The 18,928-nt window shown below is 42.6% G+C and overlaps 1 protein-coding gene across 1 annotated transcript in view; it reads right to left on the bottom strand.

The window, feature by feature from the left end:
• The window catches only part of CLCN5 (chloride voltage-gated channel 5), a 141,114-nt gene extending 122,493 nt beyond the window's left edge, over window positions 1-18,621 (bottom strand). Inside the window, exons 1-2 of the mRNA XM_005614151.4 lie at window positions 18,362-18,621; window positions 16,123-16,280 (exon numbers count right to left, since the gene is read on the bottom strand). Of these exons, the coding sequence (XP_005614208.1) occupies window positions 16,123-16,138 (16 nt within the window). The 5' untranslated portion in view covers window positions 16,139-16,280; window positions 18,362-18,621. The remainder of the gene's footprint in view (window positions 1-16,122; window positions 16,281-18,361) is intronic.
• Window positions 18,622-18,928: the final 307 nt, after the last annotated feature.

The raw sequence follows: 18,928 nt of genomic DNA, 5'->3' as shown, positions 1-18,928 counted from the left end.
TCTTTAATGCTATGGAGACAGAAAAAGAAATACAGATTAGACATGAGAGAATCACATCAACCACATGCCCAAAGTCATTCAGCTAGCTAATTTGATCTGCTGGTAGTAGAGCCTTAGAGTAAGGGTATCCTGATTGCAGCTATAGATGAAAACTAGACTTTAGAGGTAAATTTATAGGCTTGGGACTTGACACCTGGAAGAAAGAACACCAAGGTGATAATGGTGGTTACCCCTGAGGAGAAGGTTGAAGGAGCACTTTCACTTTTTACTCTACATGCTTCTACATTATTTTTGAAGATGAACATGTAATCATGTGTTACTTCTATAATTAAAAACCAGAAAATGTAAAGGCAGGAGAGAAAATGAAATCTCACAGGGAGAGACTACAAAGAGAGAAAAGGCAAAGAACTTGGCAGTCCCAAATATGGACATAATTAGGGGGCAGAAGAAAGCAAAAGCAACGAAGAAGCAGCAGGAGAGGCAGGCAGAAAGAGAACTAGGAGAGTACAACAACTCTGTGGCCAAGGGAGGGAAGTTTCAAAAAGGAACTGAACAGTCAACAGAACCAAAAAGAGAAAAGGAGGGAGAGATAAGATGGCCGAACACAATTTAGATTTGAAAGAGGCTTCTTAAAAATTGTAACCTTCTCCCTACATCATGCCCCTCAATCTTTGAGAAAACTGAGACCCAGAAAGGTTAAATGGCTGGCTAGATAGGTATTGGTAGCTAGAGGGCACAGCAAAGGGAGACCACAACATGTGTATGGATAGTCTGGCAAATGGGTCCAGCGGAAAGGAAGAGAAGATACCAGAAGATAAGGGAGATAACTGGATGTAGTGCCTGAAGTAGACAGGAAGAGACTGAAGGCAGAAGCAAACAAAAATCATACAACTTTTCCTCTGAAGCTGGATAACTTGTTTCCTTTTTCGTTTCGGTTATAAGACTAACGGGTCAGGGGAATCACTTAATGTACCGAGGTTTCCCCAGAACTCCACCCTTGGCACCCTTTCCCTCTCAAACTATACACATACCCTAGGTTCCATTTACCATCTATACATGAAAGACCCAAATCTCTATTCCAGCCCAAACCTTCTTCTTAGCCCCAGACCCAAGGGAGATGGGTCTCTACTTGGATATCTATAGGCATCCAAACTGAAATCTCCATCTCCACAATGCTAGTCCTGCTCCAGTGTTCTCCACCTCAGTGAAAGGCCCCACATGATGAATGCTTTTAGGCAAATTACCAAACATTATTTCATATTACATCTTTGTAAGCAAGATGAAAAAAAATTCACCGGATGACAGTAAAGTTAGAGTCACAGCTGTTAGAACAGCCTTACCCAGTGAGTGTCCATTAACAGATTAATGGTAAGTTGCAAAGTCTTCAATTAGCCTCATTCAGCTCCATGCCAACTGTAGCAGATACTTGTAGCTAACCCCCAACAATACTTACCTCCTGGTGCTCATGCCCTTGTATAATCCCCTTGCCTTGAGTGTGGGCGGGACCTGTGACTAGCCTTTAGCCAATAGAATACAGCAAAGGTGATGGATGTCATTTTCATGCTTATATATAATATATATGTCATTCCCATGATATATAGATAGATAGATACACACATATATACACTTATATATAAGTATTCCTTCTTGCTGGCATGACACAGAGACATCTCTTGCTGGCCTTGAAGAAGCAAGCTGCTATGTTGTGAAGTGCCTATGGAGAGGACCATGTGGCAGGGAACTACAAGCAGCCCCTAGGATCTGAGGGTCTCAATCCTACAACCACAAAGAACGAAATTCTCCCAACAGCCACATAAGCTTGGAAGAAGACCCCAAGCCTCAGATGAGACTGTAGTGCCAGCCGACACCTTGATTGCAGCCTAAAAGACTGAGTAAAGGACCCAACTAAGCCATGACAGACTCATGACCCAGGGAAACTGTGAGATAATAGTTGAGTATTGTTTTGAGCCCATAGGTTTGTGGTAATTTATTATGCAGCAAAACAAAACTAATACACGAAGCAATATTTTATTAACTACTTGGATAAAGATATGCATGAAATATGTATGATGATGCTAAAACTAACAAGATGAACAAGAAATAAAAATTTAACTACATTAATGTTTAAGTAAAAGCCTAGACAGAAAGGCTTTTTGTAAAAAAAAATTAGAAAGAGACAGACGGACACATACTTGGAGAAAGAAGTAGGCCTTAGGTTCATTATGAGCTCATAGTAAGATGTAGCTATCAAAAACCCACTACTATTTGAGACCATACTAACAAAATATAACGTAGAAAACAAAAGGAGAAGCAGTCCTATTGTGCCAAATGAACTGGTCAAATGAAATCAATAAATATTTCCTGGGTGCCTCTATTTAAGGCACTAGGAATAGAGGGACATCTTTGTTCCTGTCCCTCAAGTATTTCCCACTCTATCCAGGGAGCTAAGATAAACACATTAAAAAGTTAAACCATAACAAAGAACTTAAATAATAGTTTAAGACAATGACAGAACGAATGTTATGAAGCAGGCATCAGAATTCATCTGGCAATTAGTTAAAGGCAGTAACAGAAGCAAGAGTTCAGAAGAGCGAGCCAACACGTCATTATCAATATTATGACTATTGTTTTGCAAATATGATATAAAAGTGAGTGTATTCAACACTGGCATTCAATTTCACATTACTGAGCACAAGCACTCAAATTTTGAAAATGTGGAGGTGAAAAAAACATTCAAACAAGCTGTGCTATTTCAGGGGCTTTTTAGTGACAGATATTACATTTTACAGATGAGTAAATATGGACAAAAGGGTTAAAGAATTTGTTCGTGATTACAAGTCAGTAAGTCATTGTACTGAAAAGCAGATTTTCTCTTAATCTAGAATGCTAATGAAAATGCACATTACCTTTCTAGGTTACAATGGCTACCTTTGGTTAACATGATGTTTTCACTAAAATAATTTGAAATCCTGAGTCATCCCTTACTCTTCTTCTCCCTCCAAAGTTGACCAGTAGTCAAACTTTGTCATTTCTTCCTTCGTGATGTCTCTCACATTTATCCCTTCCTTTAAATTCCCAAAGTCAACATCTTATATCCAGGGCCTCATAGTGTCCTACCTGAATCTCTTTCAGCAATGTCCTAACTAATCTTCCTAATTCCAGTATCCCCTTCCCATCTGTCTTGCTTAGTTCTAACCATGACATTCTCTGCTCAAAGCCCTTCAATTGCCATCCGCCCCCCTGCAACTGCTTACAGAATGAAGTATGGATCTCCTAGTTTGGGAGCCAGAGTTGGATTCCAGTCCTGGCTCCACCACTTCCTAGCTATGTGACTTAGAGCCTCATTTTTCTCATTTGTTAGATGAGGATAATCAACCGCTCCATAGGTCCTGGTTTTCCTGGGTCAGTCTCTGTCTATACTTACCCGATCTGATTAGCTTCTCTCTCAAAAGTGTCCTGGTTTTGACGATAAATCATTTGGTCAATAAAGAGTTGTTATGACTATTTAATGAGACCATACATATAAATATAACAAGCCTGGCATGATACTCTCTTTTCTCGTTCCCCCAAATGCACCTTGTACTTTGCTGCCCAAAAATTATATCTCTAACATCAACAACCATAGAAGACCCTATCCACACTCCATGGTCTACCTCAGATGCCACCTCCTCACCTTTGTCTAACTCCTAGGGTATTCAAAACCTCTCTTGGAACGTGTATCTAAAACGAGCTTGGGTCATGGTTACTTGTGTGCGTGTTTTAACTTCCTCAGAGACTAGCTGTGGTGAGGACAGTGTCCACTTCTGATTCCTCGTAGTCTCACTCTCACACGTGACACATAGTAGTGTCCTCTACACAGAAGATACTCACTAAATAACTTAAATTTAGAAAAAATCCAAAATTTTGGCAACAGAATTGCATTTCACTTACCCATTAAGTGTTTATTTGAGCTTCTGCTTTCTGACTCCCTTAAGATCATTTCACTTGCTCATTAGTACCACAGCAAGGGTACTCTAACACGAAGTTTCCTTCTTTCACAGCAGGCCAATTGTTTTGGGGTGGTGGTGGAGGAGGGAATTCTTAGCGATGGTCCTAGGAATACAGAGTGGCCAAGAGCACAGGTTCTAGAGGCAGACTGCCTTGGATCCAGGCTCTATCATTTATGAGCTCAGAATCCATGTAAAGCACTTGGAAAAAGCACATGCTAAGTATTCTATAAATGATAGCTATTGTTATTTGTTCTCTCCTTGACCTCAACTAAATCAGAATACTTTACTATGGAGTGAGGCCTCTCAGCAACCTCCTCTACACAGGGCAGCCAAGTACCAGCTCTCAGCAGATACAAAGTCCAGCACACTCAAGGCTCAGGGTCTTCTCTGTCTTTCTAGGATGTCTGGTTTCTTCTCCCAGTTCCTCCCTCCTTTATGCCTAGTCCAAGCTGGGGCCATTTCTAACAGCTTCTCTGATGACCAGCAAAGATGAGAATCTTCCTGTCTGGTTCCCTAAGCATAACGTCCAGGTCCAGGTTCAAGTTCAACCTCAAACCACACTCCAGGCAGCTCCTCACGCTCTATGTTTTCCACAATCAGAAAAATCTCTCAAAAGTTGCATTCCTTATGATTCCAGTCTTTCTATGCCTCCCTACAGCCTGAAATTACTTAGCTTTTCTCCTTTCTCACAATTGTTTCCATCACTCCAGTCTCTGCCACTTGCCCAATTACATCTTGGGCATAAAATTACACATCCTACAGTAAAATGCGTCTCGCTTCTTCATCCATTAATAAGTTTTCTGCCATCCATCTCCTGGCTAAAATCCCAAATATTAGAGAATCAGGGTCAGTTAAGACAGGCTAGTGACTCTTGTCTCTAAACGCACTTAAATGAGTGAAGAAACTATTCATTACACTAAATCACAAGGACATTTAGCTGGACATTCCTTTGACCGCTTGTATCTCAGGCAAATGCCTTCTTTTTGTGGGGGAAGTGGGATACAATAAGCTTGAAGCATTTGAGGATTGAATTCAATTAAAACTTTATTATGTAAATAATGGGCAACTTACATCCTCTCCACTGCAAACATAAGACTATACCTGCATTCCTGCATTCCTCCTCAGGTCTCTAAGCAAAAAGCTCGGGAAGTTGTAGCCTAGCATTCAGTTAAAATATTTAAACAAGTTGAACAGGAACAACAACTATTTTATCCAAACACTGAGATACTTAATTGTTTAATTGTGGCCTAGAATACAATTACTATGCTACTTAGGTATTAAAATACCCACAGATCAAAACTAATGACATAATTGAAATTGGTTCACCAAAAAAACCCTAATAAAATCACAATTTTTACCTAATTTTATCTCACTTTCCTAGCATTCAGCTTTAACAAAGCCGCAGCGCCCTCCCCACCCTCCTCCACCCCATGCCCCTGGCCCCTGAGCCCCTGGCCATGCTGATTACCTGGTGGCTTTCTAAGGCCCCTGGTTTGCCCAGACTCTGCCTCCTGTGCTTCAGACCTGACCTCTCACCTCAACCATTATTACAAATTTTATTTCTTAGTATAATAGTATCAGAAAGGAATCAAGTGGGATACGGGTTTTATTTAAATTTTATTATCTAAAGGTATTGTGCTTGTTGTAAACAAGTCAAACAGTATAGAAAGGTGTCAAGTGAAAATAAAAAACTTCTAGCCCCGCCACCCCTAATCTTGAAGGTGACAACTGATAATTGTTTTTTGTGCATCATTCCAGAAAACATCTATGCATATGTAAGTACACATATATACAAACTCACAGCTATCTATCCCATACCTCCCCTCTTCTTTCTGTTGTATAAATGGGATCATATAATACCATTCTGCACCTTTTTTTCCCTACTTAAAATGTATCTTTGGGGTTGGCCCAGTGGTATAGTGGTTAAGTTCATGCACTCCACTTCAGTGGCCCGGGGTCCACGGTTTTGGATCCCAGGCACAGACTTACACACCGCTCATTAAGCCATGCCGTGGCGGTGTCCCACATACAAAGTAGAGGAACACTGGCACAGATGTTAGCTCAGCAACAATCTTCCTTAAGCAAAAAGAGAAAGGTTGGCCACAGATGTTAGCTCGACAACAATCTTCCTCATCAAAAAAAAGAGTGTCTTGGACATCACTCCCTGTCATTATATACAGATCCACCTCATTCTTTTTAATGAAATGCACAGCAGTCCACAGCGTGTCTACACCACTATTAGTATAACCAGTCTCTCCTGATGGGTATCAAGATTGTCAATAGTGAAAAACTAGCAACAATGAGGCAACTAACATTCTTGTAACAAGGAACTTTTGTGCAGTTCCGTTGTAAACTAGATTCACTGAGACAAAGGGTATACACATCTTACATTTTGATAAGGACTTCCAAGCTACCCTACAAATGGACTGTAACAATTTATACTCTCACCAACACTGCACAGAGGTGGGCTTTCACATCAATCACCCGGTCTGAAGTTCCTGCAGCTCAAACAGGAAACTAGATATTTAACACAAGAATAGCAGCGCACTGATGATTTTGTTACATCTTTCATTTTAACACAGTCTAGAAAACCAAGTGTCACTGTTGGTGGCAGCCACACCTTGCTGTGATTAGCTTTGCTCCCACCCAAATGCAAATTCAGAGGGTGCTATTTCTCAGAATTAATCCAGCTCTTAAATAATGAATTCCTTAGGTTCAGAGATTTTATTGCGTGAATTCAGCATAGAAGAGAAACTTATACTGCTCCTGGCAACATCCTCCACAATTATCTCTAACACCAGGAGCGCTCTACATAATGCTGTGATATAAGGTGGTTTCCACTCACCCATACTTAGTTAAAGGCATTGGCAATGGAGGCACACTTTGAATATGTCAGAACTCAGTCTATCAGCATATTCATGGCATGGGATAATCTGATTGAGAGATTTTGCTAGTTTAACAGAGAATAGGGCTTTTGTGCGGTGACGGTGAATGTCTGTAAGCATCACTGCATAGAATCTAGTAAATCACATCTAGAAAAACACTTGTTTAACATTTCATAGTATTTTGCAAAGCACTTTAGCACATCTTACCTCATTTAATCTTCATGGCAATCCTGGTGGGAAGGCAAGGCAATGATTACTCATTAAACAAACATTCAATGCACACGTAGTATGTGCTGGGCACTCTCTGCGAGGCAGCTGGTATGCAAAGATGAATCTGAGACTCCCCTCTCCTTCGCTGTCACCCTGCCCTATCCAATCTATCCGCAAAGCCTTCACATTGCACTTAGGATATTTGATAACATGGCCTACAAAACCCTATGTGACCAGCACCCTGCCCACCCTTCCAATCTCAGCCTGTGCCCCTGTATACCTCCTTCACTATGGTCCAGCCACACCGGACCATGCTGGAGAAGAAGCCAGGTTCTTTCCACCTCAGAGATTTCATTTCCTCTGCCTAGGATGCTCTTCCCCCAACTCTTAGCCTGGGTAACTCCTACTCATCTTTCAGGTCTCAGCTGAACCTGTCACTTCCTCCCAGACCCCTCCTCCCGATAAATTATGTCTTAACTATTATTCTTTTGCAGAGAACTTTACTTCATAGCACTCTCAACACTTTATAATGAAATATTTGTGTATTTGCTTGCATTTCAACTCCCCCACATGACAGCAAGACTTAGGAAGCAAGGTTTCAGGAAAGACTACAGAGAGGAGGCGACCCCTGAGCTGATGGCTGAAAGGTAAGTAGGCGTTTGCTAGGAATGTGATCTACTGAAATGATCTAGGTCACCAGGGGTGGACAGCACATGGGGAAGAACAAGGACTGGGTGGTGCCTCTCAGACTTTTGGCTTTGACTATCTGGGTGGATGGTGGTACAATCATTCAATATAGAGAATGTAAGAGGAAGCGGCTCTATTATTATTTATTACCAGGGTACAGAACCCAAGGAAAAGAAGGCCTTGCAGAGTTGGGAATTTGAATGGCAGTGATTCCTCTGTCTACCTGCCTCTCACCACTCTCAAGATAAATAGGAAGGATCACGAGTTCAACCTGGGAATATTCAGAGCTGAGTCATAGGTGGCCACAGGTCAAGCCAGGCCAAGGGAGGGCAGTGGAAGGACCAGAAGACTTAGGACAGACAGGGCCAGGGGGTTTCTCTACATCTGAACACTTTCTGGCCAGAAGATGTCAATGATGTAATTTTGCGTGATTACCTTTTTGCGTGGGGGCTAGAAGAAAAGGAAAAGAAAACAGTGCCCAGCGTATCTCACACACTTGGTAATATCTATTTTCATTCCACTGGATGGTCCCTATCTTGGATTTATTTCTAACTGCTCTATGTCGCAATTTCTGCTTTGCTCTTCATGAAAGTAGTTAGGGCAGAAATCCTAAATAAATACAATAAAATGCTACCTAACGCCTGAATGGTATTGGGTTGAAAAGCATCAAAATATGTCATTACTAAGGGGGTTACCTCATCCTATTAACTCCTCGACAGCTTCTTTGGTCTAACCACAGGTCTGTAAATACCTGGGGTGTTAACAGAAGGTAGGAAGAATAAGAATCTGGCGTTTGTTGCGACCCATAGTGAAACTTTCTAGTTTCCCCCTCCCCCCGCCCTGCCACACACAGCACAGCATTACACGAAACAGGAAGCTTTGAATCATAATTCTGGTTAAAACATAACAAGCTATAGTTTATTTCAAAAATGCTAACAGAGTGACAGGAAGAAAAAATACATCCTGGAAGCCTCAATGAAAAAGAATTCTTTGGAAAAAAACCTAAATTTTCAAAGTAGCAACAAAGCATAGTAGGGAAAGACTACCATTTATCAGAAAAACATAAAATAGCCAAGCCTAGAGGAGGCAGTGTAACGCAGTAGAGCTAAAGGCAGAGAGACAGGCAGAGAGGGCGCTAGGCAGCATTGATCACCAGGAGCCGGGGGCCTGGGCCTGGCTCTGTACACCACGTAACGGCTGTACGACCTAGAATGAGTCTCACTGGGCCTCAGTTTCTTCCATTGCAAAATGAGACAGTTGAAACAGATGATCTCAAAAGATCCTTTCCAGCTTAGAAACATTCCTTTATGAGCATATCTAATTTTTTCCTGCCGCAATTATCATACAATCAGAGCAGCTAGGACAGGCTGGGCATTTTCATGATTCTCATTCTCCATCTACAACTGTGTGAGGCAAATATTATCACAGCCTTTTGCATATTTTAAAAGTAAAGGTCAACATTCATGGGTGCTTAACAAATGCCAGGCAGTGTTCAAAGACTGTATATGTATGTATTAACTCGCTTCATCCTCCCAATAATCCTATGAGTAGGTATGATTATTATTATCCCCATTTTACAGACAAAGAGGGTGAGGCACAAAGAGATAAAATAACTTGCCCATGGCTAGAAGTGACAGAGCCAGGATACAACCCCAGGGAGTCTGTCTCCAGAGACTACACTTGACCCCAGATGAGACCACTGAGGCTTTCGAAGTTTAGGTGACTTTGGCTACCAACTGACAGAGCTGGCTTCAGCTCTAGATGTATCACATTCCCCGTGCTCCTTCCACAGCCATAGGCTTGGGAGGGAACGGCTGGTTCTTAGAGAAAACTTTTCTGAAAGATTGCTTTTGATTATTTTGAGTAATAGTATAGGGCCACCCGCCCCCGCCACCTATTCCACCCTGCTGAGGAGGTGTAGAAGGGCAATGGTGAAGAGAGATGAAGAACTCATTGCTTGTACATGCCACAGGTGAGACACTGTGCCAGACAGAGAAAAACCGGGGTGAGGGGTGGTGGGGGGACTCCACTTCTTTATTCCTGTTCTAACAGCATAGTGTTTGTTCAAGAGTCACGCAGATGCTAACGTTTGGGTCAACAGGCAGGAGCGGATGGCTTTCCCTAGGAGGTGGTGGTCCTACGATCGAGCCGCACAGCCATGCAGACTTCACAGTGAAGCTCTGTCATCAGCTCACTGACTGCTGTGTCATGCTCCCCCGGCCTCGGGGCTTAGCCAAACCACCAGAGGGTTACAAATACCCTGTGATGTGCTGGGAAAAAATCTGCAAGGTTGAAACATAGTTCCTTTGGATCTGAAGCCAACAAAACAATTGCTCATTGCAACTAGCGATTTTATTACCATTTTCCTCTGCCTTATTTTCACGCTTACCCTGACATATTTTGCCACCTTACCTTATTATGTAACTCCAACATTAGATGAAGTGTAATTTCCCCATTTTTGTACAATCTCCTTGTCCCCATTCTCACGTCCAAAAGAGTTTTGGGAGTCAACAGGAGAGAGGGGCAAAAACTACAAGAGTACTTGAGAAGTATTAAGAGCAAAAAACTGCTCTAACTGAACCCTCAGGGGCTTCGTTTCTTTTTTTTTAATTTGGAGGTAGAGGGGGGTACAGAACGGCTGAAGCCCACCCAATTCACTCCTTGGGGGTGTTACTTTATCTTATTTTCAAATAACTTCTGATTCTAAAAGTAGTACATATTCATTGTATAAAATTTGGAAAATAAAGTTATAAAAAACGAAGAAGCAATAAGTGCCTCATACTCCCTGGAGATAGCCACTTTAACAACTTGACCTCATTTCCTTCCATTCTGTATTTATGGTCACGGTCATAGGTGTATATGTGACATGAAACACACAGACACACACATAAACCCACACTTCAATTAAAAAGATAGACATGGGATAATCTCATATTTTCCCATTATATCATGAAGATTTTCCTCAGCATTAGTCTTGATTTTTAACGGCCATGTATTTCACTCTGTGGACGTGCCATAATTTACTTACATTCCCTTACTATGGAAATTGTGTCTTCAATTTTTCACTATTATAAATACCTTAGTATATAAAGCTGTGCACATATATCTGATATTTCCTTCAGAAATTATCCTTTTTCAAATCAACAAGGAATTCATGCTATTTACAGAAAAATGGGAAGATAAAAATAAAGTCAAGTGTAATTACTTTCTTTTTAATACTTTTGTGTATATCCCCTCAGACTTTTCTTCAAATTACACATACACGGGCACAAACACATATATTAAATGGAATCATACTATTGCTAATAAAAAATAACAGTTACTAATAACTAACAACATGGTAACTATTATTAGTAACTGTTATTTTTAACACATAGGGTTATTAGTTAGGCACTGTGATTTTCTCGTTTCATCCTCCCAGCCACCTCATGTGTTAGCTCAGCGGTTCCCAAACTTGTCTGCACACTGGAGTCACCTGCGGGGATTCGAAAATCTTGAGCGCTGCATCTGGTCCTGAGAGGTTCGCATTACTCGGGCAGGGTGAGGCGTGAGCTTGGGAGGGTGTAAGAGAGCCCCAGGTGATCCTAAGGAGCATACAAGGAGGGACTACTAAGTCCGCTTCTATTTTACCCTCTGTTACTGATGTGGCAGTTGAGGAACACTAAGGTTAGTGACTGCCCGACATCACCCAGCTGATAAAGATGTAGCTGGGATTTGAATCCAGCTCTAAGCCCAGAGCCCAGACTTTTAACTATTGAAAATTTAGGATCTGCTTTCGCCCCACCACCACCCATTCAACATCATATTGTGAACCTATTTCTAGGTTAATAATAGAACTCTACATTATCATTTCAGTAACTAGAGTAGTCCACCGTATCGATGCATCAGAATGCAAGTGTCGCCATTTTTTCCCACTATAGAAAATGGTGCAGTTACTGTCCTTATTGATACATTTTTGTGCACATCTTTAATTATTTCCTTAGGATAAATTCCAAGAAAAGGAATTGGTGGGTCAAAAGGTAAAAAAATATTTTAAAGCTTTTGATAAATATTGCCAAACTGACATTTCCACCAGAAGTATGTGAGAAAGTCTGCTTCCGTGTCCTTGCCAACACAGTTTTGTCATTTCTTTTTAATCTTTGCAAATTTTACTGGAGAAAATGGTATGCCATTTTAGTTTCCCTTTCTTTCACTAGTACTGAGAACATTTCTTCTTGTTTATTGGCCTTTTGGATTTCTTCTTTTATGTATTTTCCTATCCCCGTCCTTTTCACATTTTTCTAGTAAAATACTTGTATTTTTCTTATTGCTCTGTAAGTCTTATGTATTAAGGATAATGAGTCTTGTTCCAATTGCTTCTAGTTTTCTCATTAACTTTATTTATGGTTTTCAGCCAAAATTTTAAGTTTTCATATAGTTGATTATATTAAGTCTTTTTCTTTATTATTCCACCTTTGATGTTATGCATATAAATACCTTCCCTACCTCAAGATTATATATTTTCCTATATTTTTTAGATCCTTTATCATTCCTCTTCTTCATTAAAAAACTTTTTTTTTTTTTGAGGAAGATTAGCCCTGAGCTAACATCTGCTGCCAATTCTCCTCTTTTTGCTGAGGAAGACTGGCCCTGAGCTCACATCTGGGCCCATCTTCCTCTACGTCATATGTGGGATGCCTACCACAGCATGGTGTGCCAAGCGGTGCCATGTCCGCACCCAGGATCCGAACCGGCGAACCCCGGGCCGCTGAAGCAGAACGGGCACACTAAACCGCTGCGCCACAGGGCCGGCCCCAAAACTTTGAATTCTTTAGTGCAGCAGTTCCCAAACAGGATTACACATCAGAATTCCTTACAGAGCTTCTTTAAATGCTCAGTTCTTAAGACTGGATCACAGTTTAGGGGGATGAGACCTGAGCAGGAATATTTTTAAAAGCATCACAGGCAATTCTGAAGCATCTCCTCCTTTACTGAGAAACACTATGTTAATCCTCCTAAATTTATGTCGGTGTCATTTTTCCAAATTACTTCAGCACATTTGTTAAAGAAATAATTTCATGAATTTGAAATGCTGCCTTTCTCCAGTTGGTAAGCTCCATGAAGGCAGAGATCATACCTGTTTTTACTGATCACTGGATCTCTGGGGCCCTGCATAGTGCCTGGGGCACAACTGGTGCTTAATAAATGTTAATTGAATAAATAACACCTGACAACACAAGTCTCCAGCCTCATCCCACCCCAAACTGGCTTGTCTTCTCTTCAATATTTTCTTGACCATTAGGCCAATAAAACTGATGCCATTAATGATGACCCTGAGTTATCCAAAACATTAAATGATGCCCAGTACACTCTGTTTAAAGTGGCCAGGAAATGTATTAGAGGGCTCCATCAAATAAAGTCAAAATCTTCAAGGTGGCCATGTTTGAGAGGTATGGGAATGCTCATCCAGTTCTTCATGGAGGAACCAGACAGCACTGACCGGAAAGGCTCAGTGGACTTGGCTTCCTCCCGCTCTCAGAGTTCCTCAGCTAGCTCCAGAGACTGACTTGGAGCTTGCTGGAGCTGAGGCTAGACCCACAAACTCCCTCTTCCACTAGCCCGTGGAAAGAAAATTGGAACAGGAATCAGAAGACCTGGGTTTTAGTCCTGTCACTACTATCACCCTCTTTGACCATGGGTATGTCACTTCACCTCTGGGGCTTGAGCTAGATGTTTTCTAAGGATCTCTTCAGATCTCCACCCCTACCTAAAGACCCAAACAGACTACCACGGGGCAGGGCTTCCAAGGACAACCTGAAATTCCCTCCACAGAACAGAGGCCCTGTCCCACCCCAGGCTACAGCAAAATAACAGTGATAATTGTAGTAGTAGTGGGAACAACAGCAGCTATTGCTAAATTTTACTATGCACTTATTATATGGTAGATAATATTCTAAAAGTCTTACTACTAATAATAATGGCACACACTTATACAGCACTTACTATGTTCCAAGCGCTTTGCATATATTAACTCAATTAATCTTCACAACAACCCTATTATTATCCCCATTTTACAAAGGAGGAAACTGAGACACAGAGAGGTTAAGGGACTTGCCCAAGGTCTCACAGCTACCAAGTGATGGATCCAACAGAGTTGAACCCAGACTCATACTTTTAACTACTATACCCTATTGCCACTGACACTATCGTCGTCCTATGCTTCTCACTTCAGAGGGTGCACAAAATAAGGAATAAGTTGCAATCACTTATATGGAATACTTCCCTCTTCACTAATGCTAGAAAAATTAGGTTTTACTTCAATGTGATTTCAAGCAGATCAGATTTCAGGGCCTGAGATAGCAAAATATGTTATTTATTAAGAAAATACATTTGATTAAGAATTGTTATCCACTAAAATGTTTTTATTATAAAACAAATAAATCATTAACTACTAATGGCATTTCCATTAAATGTAGAGAAAAAACACAAGCTCTTTATGCATCATTAGGAGCAAAACTTTCAATCCCTACCTGCACAAACTTCAGTCCCATACTTTCAGAGCTGTCTTTTACTCATTGACCTGACAGTCCACAGGTGTCTCAAAACAAAACAGGCCAAACCCAACTCAGTACACTAACTTCCCACCATCCCCATGCCCTTCTCACCTCCTACCATGTTCCCCATCCCAGTGAACAGCACCACTGGCCCCAGGCACCCAAATTGGGTGTCAACCCAGGCTTGGTTTCCCCCACAATCCAGTCACAGAACATTCCTAGAATTCATCCCATTCTCTCTATCCTTGCTGCCCCTGCTTCTGCTCAGACCCTCATTATCTCTTCCCTAAACCACTATACCAGAAACCACCCAACTGGCTCTTGGCTTCCTTTCTCTCCAGCTCCAACTCAACCGCAACACTGCTGCCAAAGTAATCTTTCTAAAACAAAATCTGATTATGTTACTTCCCTGTTCAGAATCTTTGTCTTCAGGATAAAGTGTAAAATCCTTCCTAGAACATACAAGGTTCTTTGTTATCTGGCCTCCGACTACCTTCCCTGCTTCATCTGAGGTCGTGCCCCACACATCTCACACGAGACAAACAGAGCAAGTTGGAAGTTCCCAAACAGTGCTTCTCTGTCTGCCCAGAATGCAATTCTCTCATTTGCCCATCTGGCAAACTCCCACTCATTTTTTTCAGACCAGCTCAAAACTCAGAGTTCATCATGCTTTGCTCTGGACTTCCATCGCATTTTGCACCTCTCGCTATCGTAACACTGATCCAACACAATTATTTTCTATATGTCTGTCTTTCCCTTAAGACACAGAACCCTAGCGTAGGTATTCATCTCTGTATCCTGTTTGTTGAGTGAAAGAATGTCTCAGGATTTAAACGAGAATATCTAAACTGCTCCTGACAAATGCCCATTGTGTGAGTCAAAGCAGGCATACAGGCCGAATCCCATTTCAACAAATATCTTTAAATTGACAATCCTCATACATCAAAAATACTTGTTACATGTGTGCACCTACATTCTTGAAGCCATTACCAACAGCAGACAGTTTTAAAAGATCCATTAGACCACCAACAAACCTACCTGGTGAACATTTCTCGATATTCGAGCTCTTTCCTTCTACTCCATCTAAGTGGTCCTTAACCTTTTGTGGGTCACAGACCAATTGGGGTAGTGTCTGTCTATCATCTCTTAAACCCACACTCCCTTTTGATAAACAAAAATCCCACACACCCCTGGAGATTCTGATACTCTCCCAAAAGGCACAATCCTCAACCTCACCAAAAATAAAAAATAACTTTGTATGTGATAGGAATTTACAGGTTCACAAGAGATGTCATCCCTCAGGCAAAATATCACTGAGCTTTGCTCTTGGGGGGTTCATAGTATTAAAGGAGGCATTTTCCTTCTATCACCAAATATAAACATTATAACATTAAGTATGCTTCAAAGTCTTTATTGGGAAGAGGAAGCCAGGGAAGCGCTGACATCTGTCTCCCCCACCTTTGAGAACCTTATGACAGAAATTTGCCGGAAACAAATGAAAAACACAAATATAAAAAATATCCTCCATTTCCTCACATATAACCCTCACAAGCACATGTTCAAACAAAGGGAGTTCTTTGAAAATGATTCTGGCACTACATTTTCCTGTTACTCCCCCACCCCTACCCCCACTTTAAAATAATTTGAACTTCTAGCTAGCAGCAATTTCTTTTAAACTAATATGCTTTGTCCTTGTGAAGACAAAGGGTTAAATTAAAGAAACAGCTGGCTGCCTGCCACTGGCTTGGGGGGTTGGGTAGGGACGGAGGATAGAGAAGGAGGAAAAACCAGTTAGAGAAATAAGTGCCAATGTCTTACCCTGCCACATGGCCATCTTGATCCTATCCTCTCCCACGTTGGGGCCACAGGCTCAGAGCTTCCCAGGGCCCCCCAGTTTTGGAGGGAGGCTTGACTTGGACGTAGATGGAACAGCAGCTGTGGGGCCTTGCTTTCTGCAAGATGCTCCAGCCCTGAAGCTGAAAATGTAAACAGAAAAATGAATACCTAAATGAAAAAAACATTTCCGATCCTTGAAAATTATCTCCTGTCCCTCTCTGAACCTCTCTTTCAAAGATATGCGGACGCAGGCAGTGTCAAGTTTCCCTGAGCAGCAAGGCATCACTGAAGACAGAATGGGGAGACCTAGAGTCAGTTAATACTGCCACCGAGTGCGGTCCAATTCAGCACGAATCACTGGATCTTCCGTACATGGGTTTTGGAAGCTCAAAGGATGGGGGGTTGGATGAGATAACTGTTACACGTCTTTTCTATCTCGAAGTTTCACGCTTTGGAGAATGAAGAATGGCATAATATCCAGTGCCTGTCCCAATCCCCCAATTTTACATTAAAAAATAGTAGAAAGAGAGCAAATTTTGTGACTAAAGTTTTAAAATAGATCTTGTATAGGAAAAGAAAAGAAAGGAAGCATGATAAAAAGTCAAGAGCGATGCCCTCTGGGCTATGGTTCTTCACCTCCGCTTCGTTATACTTCCCCACACTTTGCCAACGTCCTATAGGGAGCACACATTGCTTTTATAATCTGGAGGGAAAGGAAGAAAAGGAAAAGAAAAGTGTAAAAATAATACTAATTTAAGTAAAACTAAATTAATTCAGCTAATTCCTATTTTTAAAACGTCAAATTCAGTCTTAGTACAATACTATTGGCAAGGATACGAAAGGCACCAGAAATGGGAGAAAAAAACGAATGGTCTGACTACTTCATTTGATTCAGAGGTTTAATGTATTAAAACACTTTGCTTGTCCATTTAAACAAGTTCTTCATTAATAAACTGGTCTTCCTTGTGTAGCATACAAGCCAATCTGCTTTTTCTAAGAAAAAGTCCTCACCTTTTTGACCTGGTGAACATCGAAGTAGACTGCTATTTCCATAGCTTTTCTACAGGCAACACCTCCGCCCCGAAGTGAAAGCGCTCATACACACAGGCTGAAAGCTAATACGAACTTCAGAGCCATTATTTTGGCCTTCTCTAATGACTTTTTTTTTTAAGGACAAAAGTGTGAATGTGTACACTAGTCCTAAAACAGCAATAGAGAAAAGACAATGCTTTGGATACGGAAAGGTTCGCGAAGTCCAAGAAAACTAGGAACTCACAAAGTCCCAGGATGAATTCACCAGGAAAAAACGCTCCGATGGCTTATCTGGAACCTGGAACAGTTTTGGTTTGGCTTTTTTTCTCTCTTTCTTATTTCGCGTACAGTTAAATAGTACTGATCCGCGCCTGGTGAGACCAGACGAAATTTAACATCTCTGAAGTCAAACCCGGGTAGTTGCTAATAAATGTATGAAGTTTATGTAAAGCAGATTCTTTCTGGCTTTTTATGCTCTACACTTCTAGATTTCCCTCACTTATTCGGGGTAGCTTACAGTGACGTTATCACACGGGCATACGTACAACTTCACTTGGCACTCCAGGAAACTGATTTGCTCTGAAACGTTAATAAAGGTAACGCGCATCAATGCGAAGGTAAAGCTTTCCCCTTGGGGTGAAGGCGCTCAAGCGCCGGCCCGGAAAGTCTGGAGAGAACCAGCCACCCGCGTTAAGTGGGAAAAGGAAAACTCGCAGCAACTACTTTTCCAAGAGTTTGGAGTCCAGTTCGCTAAGACCCACACAAACCTGCGAGTCCAGAGCAGGAGGGAGAAGAACGGGGCCTCGACAGAGCTTTACCAGCCAGAGCCACCCAGCCTCGGTCCTGGAAAGGGGACGCCTGCAGCTAACCTCCCCCATTCAAAAGCTGGGCAGGCTTGGCGCTGCTCCGCGAGAAAACTTCGCTGGGACAGCGGAGGGACCCTTGCTCGGAGAACAGGGCTGGGCTCCCGGGAAGATGCCGCCCTGCACTGGCTAGAACTAGCCGGTCTAACACCTCCGAGTGCCAGGCGGCGCCGGCCGGGCACGGGGAACCCCCACCTCCAGGGGACAGAGGCAGCAGGGGAGCGCTTCCCCTGTGTCGCTGCGCCCAGGGGGTGCTCCGGAGGTGGGCTGGGGGCCAGCGGCCCGCGAACGACCTGTTGGAGAAGGGACAGCCCATCTGTCTTTACCTGTCGCCGAGGTCAGGAGCGGCGGAGCCGGTGGCCGCCGCTGGCGGGCCGAGCGCTCAGTTGGCTCTGGCGTCTAGGACACCAAGTTGAGTTAGCGCCCCACGTAGCCGGCAGAGCTTCATTCACAGCCCAGCCGGGAGGAGGGGGAGCGGAGCGGGCGCGCGGCTCATGTGACAGGCGCCTCGCAAGTATCGGCCAAGCACAGCCGACGTCTGCGCGTGCGCGGCCGGCCAGCCCTCTCCCCGCGCCTCGGCCGGCCCGGGAGGGGTGATGCCAGCCGGGGAGGCGGCCAGGCGGAGGGAGCAGCGAAAAGGAGGGGCTGGGAGGAGTTTCCGAGTGCGCAACCGCAGTAGGTCGGCCCTGCTCGCTGCCATATTTAATGAGGACTGGGCGGATCCTAACCCAGGGCTGGGCGTGTCAACAGCTTTTGAAAAAGAAACGCTCCATTATGTTTCGTTGTTTCAATCCTGCGGTACGGTTTTTTGGTTTTGTCCTTAGAATGAAACTGTTTATCCTGAGCTTCTGGCCCACAGAATAATTAGTAGCGGGAATCTAATACTAATTACA

Source organism: Equus caballus, chromosome X, assembly GCF_041296265.1.
Source record: "Equus caballus isolate H_3958 breed thoroughbred chromosome X, TB-T2T, whole genome shotgun sequence".
Taxonomy (NCBI): domain Eukaryota; kingdom Metazoa; phylum Chordata; class Mammalia; order Perissodactyla; family Equidae; genus Equus; species Equus caballus.
This window is presented reverse-complemented; position numbering and strand designations above follow the sequence as displayed.